This window comes from Dicentrarchus labrax, unplaced genomic scaffold (genome assembly GCF_905237075.1).
Source record: "Dicentrarchus labrax unplaced genomic scaffold, dlabrax2021, whole genome shotgun sequence".
Lineage (NCBI taxonomy): Eukaryota > Metazoa > Chordata > Actinopteri > Moronidae > Dicentrarchus > Dicentrarchus labrax.
This window is the reverse complement of record NW_026136705.1, coordinates 1,776,459-1,789,044: the sequence shown is the minus strand read 5'-3', so window position 1 is coordinate 1,789,044 and position 12,586 is coordinate 1,776,459. Positions and strand designations below refer to the sequence as shown.

The window sequence follows — 12,586 nt, the reverse complement described above, 5'->3', positions numbered from 1 at the left end:
TCTACAGCTCTTGTTCCCACAGCTCTATGTTCCCCAGCCCTATGTTCCCACAGCTCTATGTTCCCACAGCTCTATGTTCCCACAGCTCTATGTTCCCACAGCTCTATGTTTCTACAGCTCTATGTCCCACAGCTCTTGTTCCCACAGCCCATGTTCCCACAGCCTATGTTCCCACAGCCCTATGTTCCCACAGCCCTATGTTCCCACAGCCCTATGTTCCCAGAGACCTATGTTCCCACATTTCTAGGACATTTTCAAAATTAGGTCTTGTGTTCCTACATTGGGTTAGGGGTTAGGTTGGGTGTAATTGGCTACGAAATTGGGAGAAAGGGCGATAAAATGGGATACAAATTTATGAAAAAGGAAATTTGGGAACATTAGGCCTAATTCTGGAAAAAAAACCTTAGAAATTTGGGAACATATGGTCTAATTCTGGAAAAAAAACCTTTGAAATTTGGGAACATAGGGCCTAATTCTGGAAAAAATCTTAGAAATTTGGGAACATAGGGCCTAATTCTGGAAAAAAATCTTAGAAATTTGGGAACATAGGGCTGTGGGAACATAGGCACCCTCCCCTCTGTTCATTATGGTGTGTGTGCCAGGCAGTAACTCACTACTACTAGTAATAATATTACAGTAATAACATTAACCTTTGTTCCAGGGTTCCCATGCATCCTGGAAAACCTGGAAATGTAGTAGTTTGAGTAGTTTTCCAGTCATGGAAACACTTGGAAATTGATTAAAATGACCAAATATCCTTGGAAATAATATCTCAGATCACCAATGCAAACCTTTTGTGCGTATTTTGTTTAAAACTTAACTGTTGGTGTTTAAACTGACACATAAAAGGGTCATTGGGTCATATCCACACGCATACAGCATCAAATCTCTTGTTGCCGTGGTTGATGAACACATGCACGGTGGTGTTAATTGTACGTGCAATGAACACTTTAACTTTCTAGAAGAGGAGTTTTCTGTAAAATAAAATCAATTCTACTTGGTTTGAACTGTCAGTTTGCCAGAAACTGCAACTTATTAGACCGTTTGTAAGCAAGTGGTGTCCTGTATTGTCAAGAAAATGTCCTGGAAAATGTAGAAAAGAGTGGGAACGCTGTTGTTGGCACCCCTTACTAATTTGAAATCCAACAATCTAATAACATCCTTGGATTCATTCATTCTTGTAATCATAGAGCCTGAAAGATGGAGACACTTACATTCAGCAGCTGGAAAATATTCCCATTACTTTGGATTTTTAATCGTCGTGAGTCGGAATTTTCGGGGGAGAGAAAGGACACAATTCCCAAGTTTGGAGAAGCAGAAGAAGTCATCTAACTAGTAGGGTTGTACCCAGGCTACGTGCTTTCACATGGCATTAGCGTGATGATGCGGCATTACTTCAGCTGGGTTTGGACCTGAAATGGGTCACAGCCCTGATTCTGCTCAGCTTTCATGAGAAGAGCACTGTTATATGTATGCCAGACTCCCAGAATACAGAGAGGACGCAGTCTGGCTCTGTGTGCCTGCATGTCGTTCACAAATTACCTCTATTGCTGTTAAAGTTTCTTCCTCTCAGTTAGAAGCTGTGACCGTGGCCCGCTGTCTTTGAACCGCTTGTCCAAAGAGGAAGTAGGTAGTGAATGTACTGGGAAATGCAGCAGAGGAACTGGGCTATATAAGGCTTGTCTTCTAATTGTCCCTTCTGTGTTGATCATTTTCTCCAAATAGTGAGACCTATTAAACTTGTTATTCAGGCCAATGACTGTGCCCCGATGGGAGGTTGGAGAGCCCAGAGAAGTAAGTGTGTGTGTGTGTGTGTGTGTGTGTGTGTGTGTGTGTGTGTGTGTGTGTGTGTGTGTGTGTGTGTGTGTGTGTGTGTGTGTGAGAGAGAGTGAGTGTTTACCGCTCCGGCTGCTGCATGACTTGACAGCTTTGTGTGACACCTCTGGCTGCCACATTCTCCTCTCGAGTGTGCGTTCGTGTGCCACGGCGGGCTGACTCAGACGGCGAGAATATCATTCTCTGTGTGATGTTTCATCTCTTCCAGCTTCCCGGTTCTGTCTGACTGAGTCCCAGTTTTTTCCGCTTCAGCCGCTCGCACTCTTAAAACAATATAATAGTTCAGTCTATGTTTGGAGCTGTCAGCTACATCACGGGCTATATTTACCCCAGAGGGGAGTTTAAAAGGGAGATTTCTTTTATTTTGATAGGCAGATTTATCAGATGATGACAGATGAGACTAATAGAGACAATGTCCGTCCTCTGGTGCTGTTTTTATCCCTCATTATCCAAAGTTGACTTTAGATGTTTTTGTCCTGTTATTTTAAGCAGATAAAAGTGTTTGTGGGACTAGAAATGGCTCTGCTGGTTGCCTTTATCTTTGTTAGTTTGTCAGCGTGTGAAGGGAACGATGGGAAACAACAGAACAATAAATGACTTCCGGTGCCTTGATTAGTAGCTGGGAATTATGTGTCGCTAGATTGTTCTTCATATCGGCCGGTGGTAGCTCGTCATCAGTCAGTTTTTCCTGTTTCTGAAATAGTTTTTTCCCTGTTGATTGATCGGAATATATCTTTTTAATCATCAAAATGAAAACAAATACCTCAATGTCTGTTTTAAATGTAGAAAAAATAAGTTTTCCCAGCATTTATTTAGCTCTTATTAGCAAATGTTATGGTCTTTTACTTTATAAATGCCTGAAAAAACATTTTCTTGTAAGATTATTTCCTTTAGAGATTCAATTAATCGATTAGTCAGTCAACAGAAAACTAATTGGTAATAATAACTGATTGTAGAAGTCATTTTTATCCCTATTGTTCTCTAGTTCCAGCTCCTCAGATCTGAATATTTGCTGGTTTTCTAAATCTTCTTTGATTATAAAATGTGTACCTTTGGGTCTGGGCCTGCTGGTTGGACAACAGGTTGCTTAAGACATCACCCAGGCTCTGGGAAATCATTGTCATTTTACACTATTACTTACATTTTGTAGACCAAACGATTAATCAAGAAAATAATTTGCAGATTTATTGGTAATACTTTACTACTTTTAAGGATTATATACGTTTGCTTTATGTTGCCTTCCAAATTAGCAACAATATTACTACTATAGGGGTGCAATTATTCATAGAACTACAACTATTTTGCTTAATTTTGATATATTTTAGCCATATTTTCGAGCATAAGGATTCCACTGTCCAGGCTCCTCCAAACCGTCCTCTATAGTAACCTTCTCAGGACCAAGACTCTTCAAACGGCCAATTAAAAACAGGTTGGCAGTAAGAGCTGCTGGTGGTTTGTGTGTGTGTGTGTGTGTGTGTGTGTAAGTGTGTGTGTTGTCCTGCAGCAGCAGCAGCAGCAGTGTGCAGGTCGAGGCCAGCCTCAGCATTCCTCCCTGACAGCAGAATAACTCCGGATAGATCCGTCGGAGGGAGGACGGATCAGTCAGCCCGACTCCCTCAGGTTACAAACATTCACCTAAAGACAGGAAACGCCTGGGTCTGTCCTTCTGTCTGTCTGTCTGTCTGTCTGTCTGTCTGTGTGTCCCGCTGTATGGAGTTGTTGAAATGTATTTGTATAGCCAGGATGCCCCCCCGCCCCCCCCAAGGTTAAAGCCTAGAAGACAGTGAATGAGGTAAATAGTTGATATCCCAGCTCACATTTTACAGGTGAAGGTTCATTCAGATTTCTGCGGTTATGGCTCCTCACATAAGTTCAGACAATATTTCTGCTGAGCTAAAGATTCCCTTTCGCTTCAAATTCTGCTTTAGTAGATTCAGAACCGAAGAAATGAGCTGCAAATAGAAAACCTAGAGCTTGCACTTTGGCATGGGACGATATGACAATTACATGTCACGATTATCTTGGCCAAAAGAATTGCGATATTTTGGATATTTTCTATTTTCCGTATTAACTTTTGTTTTGTGGGGGATATAACTTTTTGGAGTGACCGTAAAGAAGCGGGTTCAAATTAAATCAGGAAATCAATATAGGACCGCACGCTGGCGAGCTAGACCTCTTTTTCAAGTCAAGCCATGTGAGGATATTCAAGATAATGGAAAATTCACCACAATAAATCTACCTGTTCTTTATCGTGATAGCCCCCACGTGTCAAGGCTCAGTCCTTACTGCTGCGGCACAGGTTCGAATCCAGCCTGTGGCCCCTTTTGCCTGCACGTTGTCCCCCGTCTCTCTTCCCCCTTTTCTGTCACTCTAAAGCTTTACTATCAATTAAAGCCCAGAACATGTCATTTAAAAAGATTGCAACCTTTGTATTGTGATACACTTCACATGGCCGTATTCTTGCCATTTCGGCCATGGCGGCGAGTAAATCTTAAATCATTCACCTGAGATGTGGACAACAAAGCACTGATGTCACTTCTTGTACGTGTACAAACACACAAACATCTCTCTGTTACTGTGTGCGTGATTTTTCTGCCTCACTGTCAGGTCATGTTGCTATCAGATATAAGTTACATCATCACGAGACAGTCATGCCCCCAAAACAAGAAGCAGTTTGGAGATGAGTTTAAATGCCTTTGTGCTTTTATTGACGTGTTTAAAACAGCCATTATTATATAGAGGATTGGTAATAATCAGATAAGATTTGTGTCTGTCTTGCTGTTTCTCTGTTTTCCTCTCTTCTTCTGTGACTTTCTCTCTCCTTCTTGACGGTCGATGAGTTCTTGTTGCAGTCAACAGCAATTATCCCGAGAAAAATCTCGCTCACATTACAGTTCACGTAAAAGCAGTTTACGGGACAGGAGACGCTGATGGCCACAGAAAAGTCGTGGCTCTAAAAAAAAAAAAAAAAAACGAGAGCGATGCTGTCGAGAAACGTGAGACGTTTGAAGCCGTGACGGAGCGGTTCTCCCAGCGGTGCGTCTGCAGAATGGAAAACGAGTGCGAGAAAATGTAGCAGTAAAAAGACAGTGTGGGTTTCTTATTCCTCTGCACAGAGACACAAAAAGCCCCTCTGTATGTAGTTACACAGGATGCACTGTATATTAGTCTTTTAAATTCAAATGTCAGCTTGGTTTGGTTGTCTGTAGAGCTGCAACAATTGGTCAATTAATACACTTGTTGTCAACTATTAAATTAATTACCAACCATTTTAATAATCGACTAATTTAAAAAAAAGAAACGTCCAAATTCTCTGTGAAATGACAGATTAATCAATAATGAAAATAATCACTCACTTCATGTACTGAAACTTTTTTTATTGTTTTTATTATCTTTTTAAGTACAAATTCCAATCATTACCTTCTTCCTGCTTCCCAGTTTTGAGAAAGATTTTTAGTCTCATGATAATAAATTGAATATATTTTGGTTTTGGGCTGTCGGTTACACAAAAACAGCAACATGAAGACGTCTTTCTGGATTCTGAGAAACTGTGACGGGCACTATTATTTACATAGTTTTGGACTTATTGAGACAAATATACAGACTCATCGATAATCAAAATAATTGTTAGTTCCAGCCATAGTTTTATCTCCTAAGGTTGATTGATTATTTTTCAATTAATTGTTTAGTTAGTGTAAAATTGTGTGAAACTAAGTCTGAAATAAATACAAATTGTTGAGTTTTTTTAGTTGCTATCTCTATCTAGTTCAGTTTGTGTCAGAAAAGATACGAAACACATTGAAGAAGCTGAAACCAAACACTTAAAAACATAAAACATTAAAAATGTATAATTTGTAGAAAACTTACGAGTGAACTAAACCATATATCAGATAAACTTGTAATTTGCACCCATGGAGTTTTATAATACCAAGCTTTTTGTTATCAGGTGTTGCAATAAATGTGAACCCTGTGTGAGTTTCGATTTTTTTTTTGTGCCTGTTTCTGACTGATCCGGTTGCTCAAGTGCGTTGCTTCAGAAATAGTTGCATGTGTCACAATCCTTCACGTTTCTTATCTGTGTTTGTCTGCTTTCGAGCTCATTCCAAGGCGTGTTGCGTCGGTTAATCTAATCAGTCAGCTCCAGTTATGCAGCTGCAAGCAGGGAAGCAAGGAGAACCCCTGTCAATGGCTTTAAATGCTCCCTGTGTGTGTGTGTGTGTGTGTGTGTTGAGCTCCACCCTGTGTTTAACAGTGTGCAGCTGGTGACTTTCCTCAGATTTAGCCATTAATGACAGGGAACCTTTATGCGTGTGCTCATTATGCGGCTTTTCTACGACATGGCCCGGGCCAGGGAGAATGCTTGTTTCTGATTGGTTGGCAGGTGTTTCATTTGAATCTTATGGAAATACTCAGACGTTACGCTGGACAGCCGAACCTCAGTTTAAATCAGTGCACACAAGTTTATATGAAACTGCAGGTAACCGTAGCAACGGCACTGAAGCTTTGCCATCAGTTCACTGGTGAGAGTATGCAAACCATGCAGATGGCACTGATAACGAATGAACACAACACAATCAGTTTTTCTTTGTGGCCGTGGTGTAATCATAATAATGCACTCTGACCGGCTGTATTATCAGACAATAATAGACACAATGGTTGGTTGTTTCAGACTGAAATATCTCAACAACTACTTGTTGGATTGCCATGAAATTTTGTACAGACATTCATAGTCCCCATTGGATGAACCCTACTGACTTTGGTGATGCTCTGACTTTTCCTGTAGCGCCACCATGAGGTTGACATTTTGGTTTTTAGTTGTCTTAACAACTACTGAATTGGATTGGTTGACACAGAATTTGGTACACGTATCTTACCTCTGAATTGGAATCAGTTTGGTGATCAGGTCTTTGCTTTATGACCAAATACCTACAAAACTGACATTCCCATAAAGGCTCTACTGTAGTTTTGTGTTTTATGCTGTTAAAAGACTAAACTAAGATGGTGAAAATGGTAACATTTCTGTCACAGAGCTGCTGGAGTGGGCGTAGACTCTTAGTCATGTTTGATTAAGGCGTCAAATATGTGGTCAGATTCATCATTTTGAATAAATATTTCCTTGTTCAGGTAGTTCCTGATTTAAATCAACATCCTGCTGATTTTAGACTGTAGGTAAAGTCCTTGCACTGTCGATGTTAACATTTGAGAAGTTTGATTTCTTTCAGGGTTTTAGTAGAACATTTGTGTTTCTGAGTCAGGTAACGACAGAAGGTCTTGGAGGTGTTTGAAGCATTGTGTGAGCTCTGGTATTGAATGTTAGTCAGCTATACTCTTCCCATTGAGTCAGACAAAAAACATTCTCAACACAAGGTCCAACTTCAATCATCCCATGGTCTTCCTCAGAGGTGCTGAATGCTCTGCAGTAAGTGACGACTGCTTGTGGTTTGAAGGTCTTGCCGTGTGAGTCACGGCCTGCTTCTGTTGGTGCGTGTCGAGTTGGCACTTTTTAATCGAAAGACGGTTTATGAGTTTCTTCATCCTCTGTCCTCTGTCCTCCGATTGCAGCCTGTTGCAAAGCTCTGGGTGGAATATTCTCACATTAAAAACACGACCTGAGTGGTTCTGAAGGGTTGCACTAGTGAGAGAAAGGAGGGAGTAACTTACCACAAGCTTGTTACAGCCCACACACACACACACACACACACACACACACACACACACACACACACACACCCCGCTGAGTCATCAGTCCGCACACACCAGTTCATACACACTCGGGGGTTGGTGTGCTCGTCTTAAGTAATATCCTTATTAACCAGCTGTCGGGCCGCCAGCAACTGGTCCCCAAAGGTCCTCGGTTGGAACACACACACACACACACACACACACACACACACACACACACACACACACACACACACACACACACACACACACACACACACACACACACACACACACACACAGACAGAGGCAGCTGTTAACAATGATGTCATAACTGAGAGCAGCTTTCATGAACTTCTCCGTGTCAGTGCCCCTTTGGTTTCAAAGTATTATTCCCACAAATCCGTCCTTCCAGCCTTCTTTCGGCATCTAACGCAACTACTTATTTACTCTATTAACTTACTAATAATGGACAATGTACAGGGATTAATTGTAAATATGCAGAATTTGGCCAAACTGCTAGTTTCATCTGCACTGACCCCTCCTCACAGGTTATGGCTTTCCTGAATGTGTCTCATTATAAGGACATTTAGAGGCCTGAAGAGGTGAAAGTATCCAGTATGTTCCCCCTAGTTTGAGGACTTTTTTAGTCTTCAGACATGAAATACGAAACATTGCTAGCTTCATCCGCCTTTGTAACTGTAGTTTTGTCATCCAGGCACATGTGACTCATGTTAATTAATGCCAGCAAGCATTAGAGAGAAAGAGAACGGTTACAAAAACGTTTACAGGAAGGAAGAAGTGAGTTTTCGTGTCTCTCACGCTGCGCCACCGATCCACTTTAAAACATATTTTGCCATCTCCACCTCTTCTTACGGTGAAAGTGCTGATACATGACATCGGTTTCATCACTTAATGTTATTCGATAGCCAAACCTGCTTCCTGTTCTGTAACATCCAACAGTGACCGGGGGGGGGGGGGGTTATACAGCCATGAGACGGACACGTTAAACTGCGAACGTATAATGTATTTCACAAGAAAAAGCACACCCAATAAGAGGAAATCAATCATTTTCTGTAGCAGATAGTTTTTGTTTCTCCCTTCGAATCATCCGGTGAGCTCTCAGATTAAACTCCGGACACAGCTGATTTATTTCCTCCATCCTGTTCTATATATACAGGACATACACAGCAGCGGTTAGACACAGACATGTACAGAGGAGCTCGTCTCCTCTCGGCGGCAGACGGTACCAGGCGCTGCGGGACCGGTCGCTGCTTACACACATGCTCACTCAACTTGTCAGGGGAAACCAGCTATTGTTTGGAGACTTCACAGGAGAATGAAGTAACCATTACTGTCCCCACTGTATGATGTAATGTAATTATGGTTTGCGTATTGAGGAAACTAATCCGGATGATCAGCCGTAGTTAGGATCTACTTAAAAACAGCTGACTCATCGATCAGGATGTGACTCCCTCTCATCTCATCTATACAAACAGTATAATAAGATCTCTGTTGTTCATACGTCCTCATTCACTGACTCTATTTATGATGTCATTTCTATGTTTATGTCATCAGCCAGTGTTTGTCGAGGGCAGCGGTGTGTGTACGGACCGTGGACCTCGGTGAACACACACACACACACACACATTGTTGTAGTTCATTATGCTCATTTTATAGTATTTGTTGTTTCTGTGAATGTATTTGCTTGATGTCAGCGCACACTGTGGCTGTGTCTAAAGAAAGCTCTCTGTGGCGTCAGACCTGCTGTCTATTGTACAAGTCGGGCATTTCCTGGTCAACAGGAGGAAGGGTGGGGGGGGCGTTCAGGTGTGTGTGTGTGTGTGTGTGTGTGTGCTGTTTTTGGAAGGGAAAGAACACAGGAAGAACTGTGATCACTATTACACAGAAGGCTCATACAAAGAAATCCTCTCATGTTATTTTTCTACATCTGTGTGCTCAGGAGAGCAGTTTCATGAATTATTTGGAAGGAGACGCATTTCGTTGAAACTCGGAAATTCCGTTTTGTGGTATCTCGGGGGCTCTTCGTGGTATTTTAACCAACAGGCAGACGTCCCAGACAATACAGTTTTTATTTTTTTAAGGCTACAGAGACACATTTGACTTTGTGAAGATTAGCACCGTGTGTTGTGTGTGAATTTAGCATCGAATCATCTCCATTAGGTAAACCTGATCCTGTGATAAATGAACCAGCTTAAACGTCGAACTGTAGGTTTAAACCGACGTCTAACTTGAGTTAAAACCTCGCCAACTGAAGCTAGTTTACTCCCAGAGCCGCTCACAAGTAGGGAGGGACCCGGATTACTGATTTTACCAAAATTCACTCCCATCTTAAGTTTTTAATTAAATAGTCTGAATCCCTCGTAATTAAACTGAAGTGGCTAATACAGCCACCAGTGACATCCAACCGGACATTAAACCAACCGATTAGCTCACGGTCCTTTTTTTGGGACTGGTGGGGTCATATTGCTGTTAATCCAGACAAACATGTCAAAAGTAAGCCAACATTAAAAAGGAATAAGGGTCATATTCATTGTTAATAATAAATGACAAATAAATAAAACATATTTTATATTTTAGAGCTTCAACAATTCGAAAATTATTTCTTTTTTTTAAAGCAAGAATCCTGGTTTTGCTGGTTCCCTGACAATAAACGGGACACTTTTGAGTATTGGAGTGTCGGTCGGACTAAACAATGCATTTAAAGACATTTCACAGACCGACTGATTTGAATTGATTGAGGAAATAATGGTTAGTTGCAGCCCTAATAGCTGTTAGATCAAATAATAATAAAAAAAAAAAGGCCATACACGTGTCTTCACTGGAATACTATTGTGAAAAGTAGAGATTACATTTAAATGAACAGCATCCTAACAACGCTCGTCTGTCCTCGTCTCCCTCTCAGCAACACTTTCCCTCAGTGTGTTTTTTTTTTTTTAACTCGGCTTTTAGTCAGGTTGAAGCAGCACTTTGGTGGATTGCCTGTAGGCAGGAAACGTCCTGATGAAGCCTCTCACCCTGAGTGTTGTTTTGTTTCCCTAATGCTTGTTGGAAGCCTGAACACTAAACAGAACCTTCCCAACCGGACAGTGGCTGGTTCAGATTTCTCTAAATTATTTGCAAATTAGAAATGAGACTAAATGACGTACTCTTTAGCTGTGTCCCAGTTTGATACCACATCACGTAAACCTGATCAGAGTATGTAGATATTCACAGCAGAAAAGAAAAAAAGCCAGAATGTATACCTAAAGCTTGAATGAACTGCTCCACAATGTAATGCACAAAGGAAGAATGAAGGAGATGCTCAAAACCTTCAAAAAACATAAATAAAAACAACCAGTTGTTGATGGTTGTGAAATCAGTCATCAAATCGATAATTCATTGATTAATCCTTTGGTCTGTAAAATGTCAGAAATGGCCCTCACAGTTTCCCACAGCCCAGGATGACACCTTTTTAAATAGTTTGTTTTGTTCGACCGACATAAAAGTTATCGATGAGAAGCTGCAGCCGTAGAAGTTTTGGCATTTTTGGCTTGAGATTAATCGGAGTAATAGCTGGTTTTTGTCACGGCTAATATTCAGTCAAAAGTTAAAAACTATGTGGTTAGGTGTGTGGGTCTTTGTGTGTGTGTGTGTGTGTGTGTGTGTGTGTGTGTGTGTGTGTGTGTGTGTGTGTGTGTGTGTGTGTGTGTGTGTGGTGTGTGTGTGTGTGTGTGTGTGTGGGTGGATGGATGGATGGATGGATGTGACGGATGTGACAAGTGTTGTAACTTTAAGTGCTCCGTAGTCCATTAACCAGTACTGTGTACACTTATGTACCATGTATTATTAAATATAAAATAGTACATGTAGAATAGAGCTGGGGAAAGATTTTCCCTTCGCACACCACTTACTGATGCCCTCAAGCAAGGCATTGATCTGGAAACTACCCCAGTGCACTCACTGCTGGGTCGGTAGCAGCTCCCAGCTGTGAATGTATGGAAGTGTGGTGCTGAAGAGCGTTGCAATAACGCCCCCTGGTGGACAAGGTCTGTACGTGCACCCATTCCCCGGCTGGACGCCCCACCACACCTCTCTCCTGTTCTTCCTCCTCCTTTCCTCTTTAGTGGGTGAACCATGAATGTACAGCGTTACTGAGAATGTAAGAAACTCCTCTTCAAGTTAGTCCTCCTCGTTTTTTCTCCTCCGCCTCTTCACTCTCTCCTTACGTTGTCTGTCATGTCTTTTGGAGATGTTTCAGTTCTCCAGTGCTTGTAATGCATACAGATAAGTGGATTTTAATGTAGCAGCTGATGCTACATTGAAGTCTTGAGGTCATGTAATTTAGTGAAGCATCGTAGTTGTTTTTAAAAATGTAAAATATTCATTCATTCATTGCTTGAGGTCAAAATATTGAGAAGAAACTAAACAAAAATGGGGAAAAAAATCCAGGTTTTAGGGGTAAAATAAAAAGATCAAAAGTGATCTCAGACTTCGGAAGGAGTTAAAAAGAATGTAAATATCTTACCCGCTGTCTTCTCTTTCTCTTTCTCCAGGTCGGTGTACGACGGCCAGGAACATGGCCTCTTCATGGAGAAGCTGGACGCGCGGATCAGGAACCACGACCGAGAGATCGAGAAGATGTGTAACCATCACTTCCAGGGGTTCGTGGACTCCATCACAGAGCTGCTCAAAGTACGAGGGGAGGCGCAGAAACTGAAGGTAAGCAGAGGGACGGGGAGGATGGAGAGGAACGCCTAGCAAAGACTTTAATTCTTGATACTCTCCTCTCACCCGTTTGTTGTTTGTTCTCTCTCAGAGTCAGGTGACCGACACCAACAGGCGTCTTCAGGATGATGGCAAAGAGGTAAGCTCACAGGTTCACAGATAGCAATGTTCTCTATTTAGGACCTGTTTCTGGAGTCTTACCAACTAACCTCCTCTTTCTCCTCCTCTTTCAGCTCACCAGCTCTATGGAGGAGCTGCAACAGTGTCGAGTGCAGCAGAGAAACATCGCTACCACCATAGACAAACTGACACACTGCCTACCAGGTAACACAAAAGTTAGATCTAGTTTCACAGCAGCAAC

The 12,586-nt window shown here is 41.7% G+C and overlaps 1 protein-coding gene across 2 annotated transcripts in view; it reads left to right on the top strand.

Moving 5' to 3' along the window:
- exoc6b (exocyst complex component 6B) overlaps positions 1–12,586 on the top strand; it is a 97,249-nt gene that overhangs the window by 1,784 nt on the left and 82,879 nt on the right. For both annotated transcript variants that reach the window (XM_051400054.1, XM_051400052.1), the window contains exons 2-4: positions 12,054–12,219; positions 12,317–12,364; positions 12,459–12,549. In XM_051400054.1, coding sequence (XP_051256014.1) covers positions 12,054–12,219; positions 12,317–12,364; positions 12,459–12,549 — 305 coding nt within the window. The remainder of the gene's footprint in view (positions 1–12,053; positions 12,220–12,316; positions 12,365–12,458; positions 12,550–12,586) is intronic.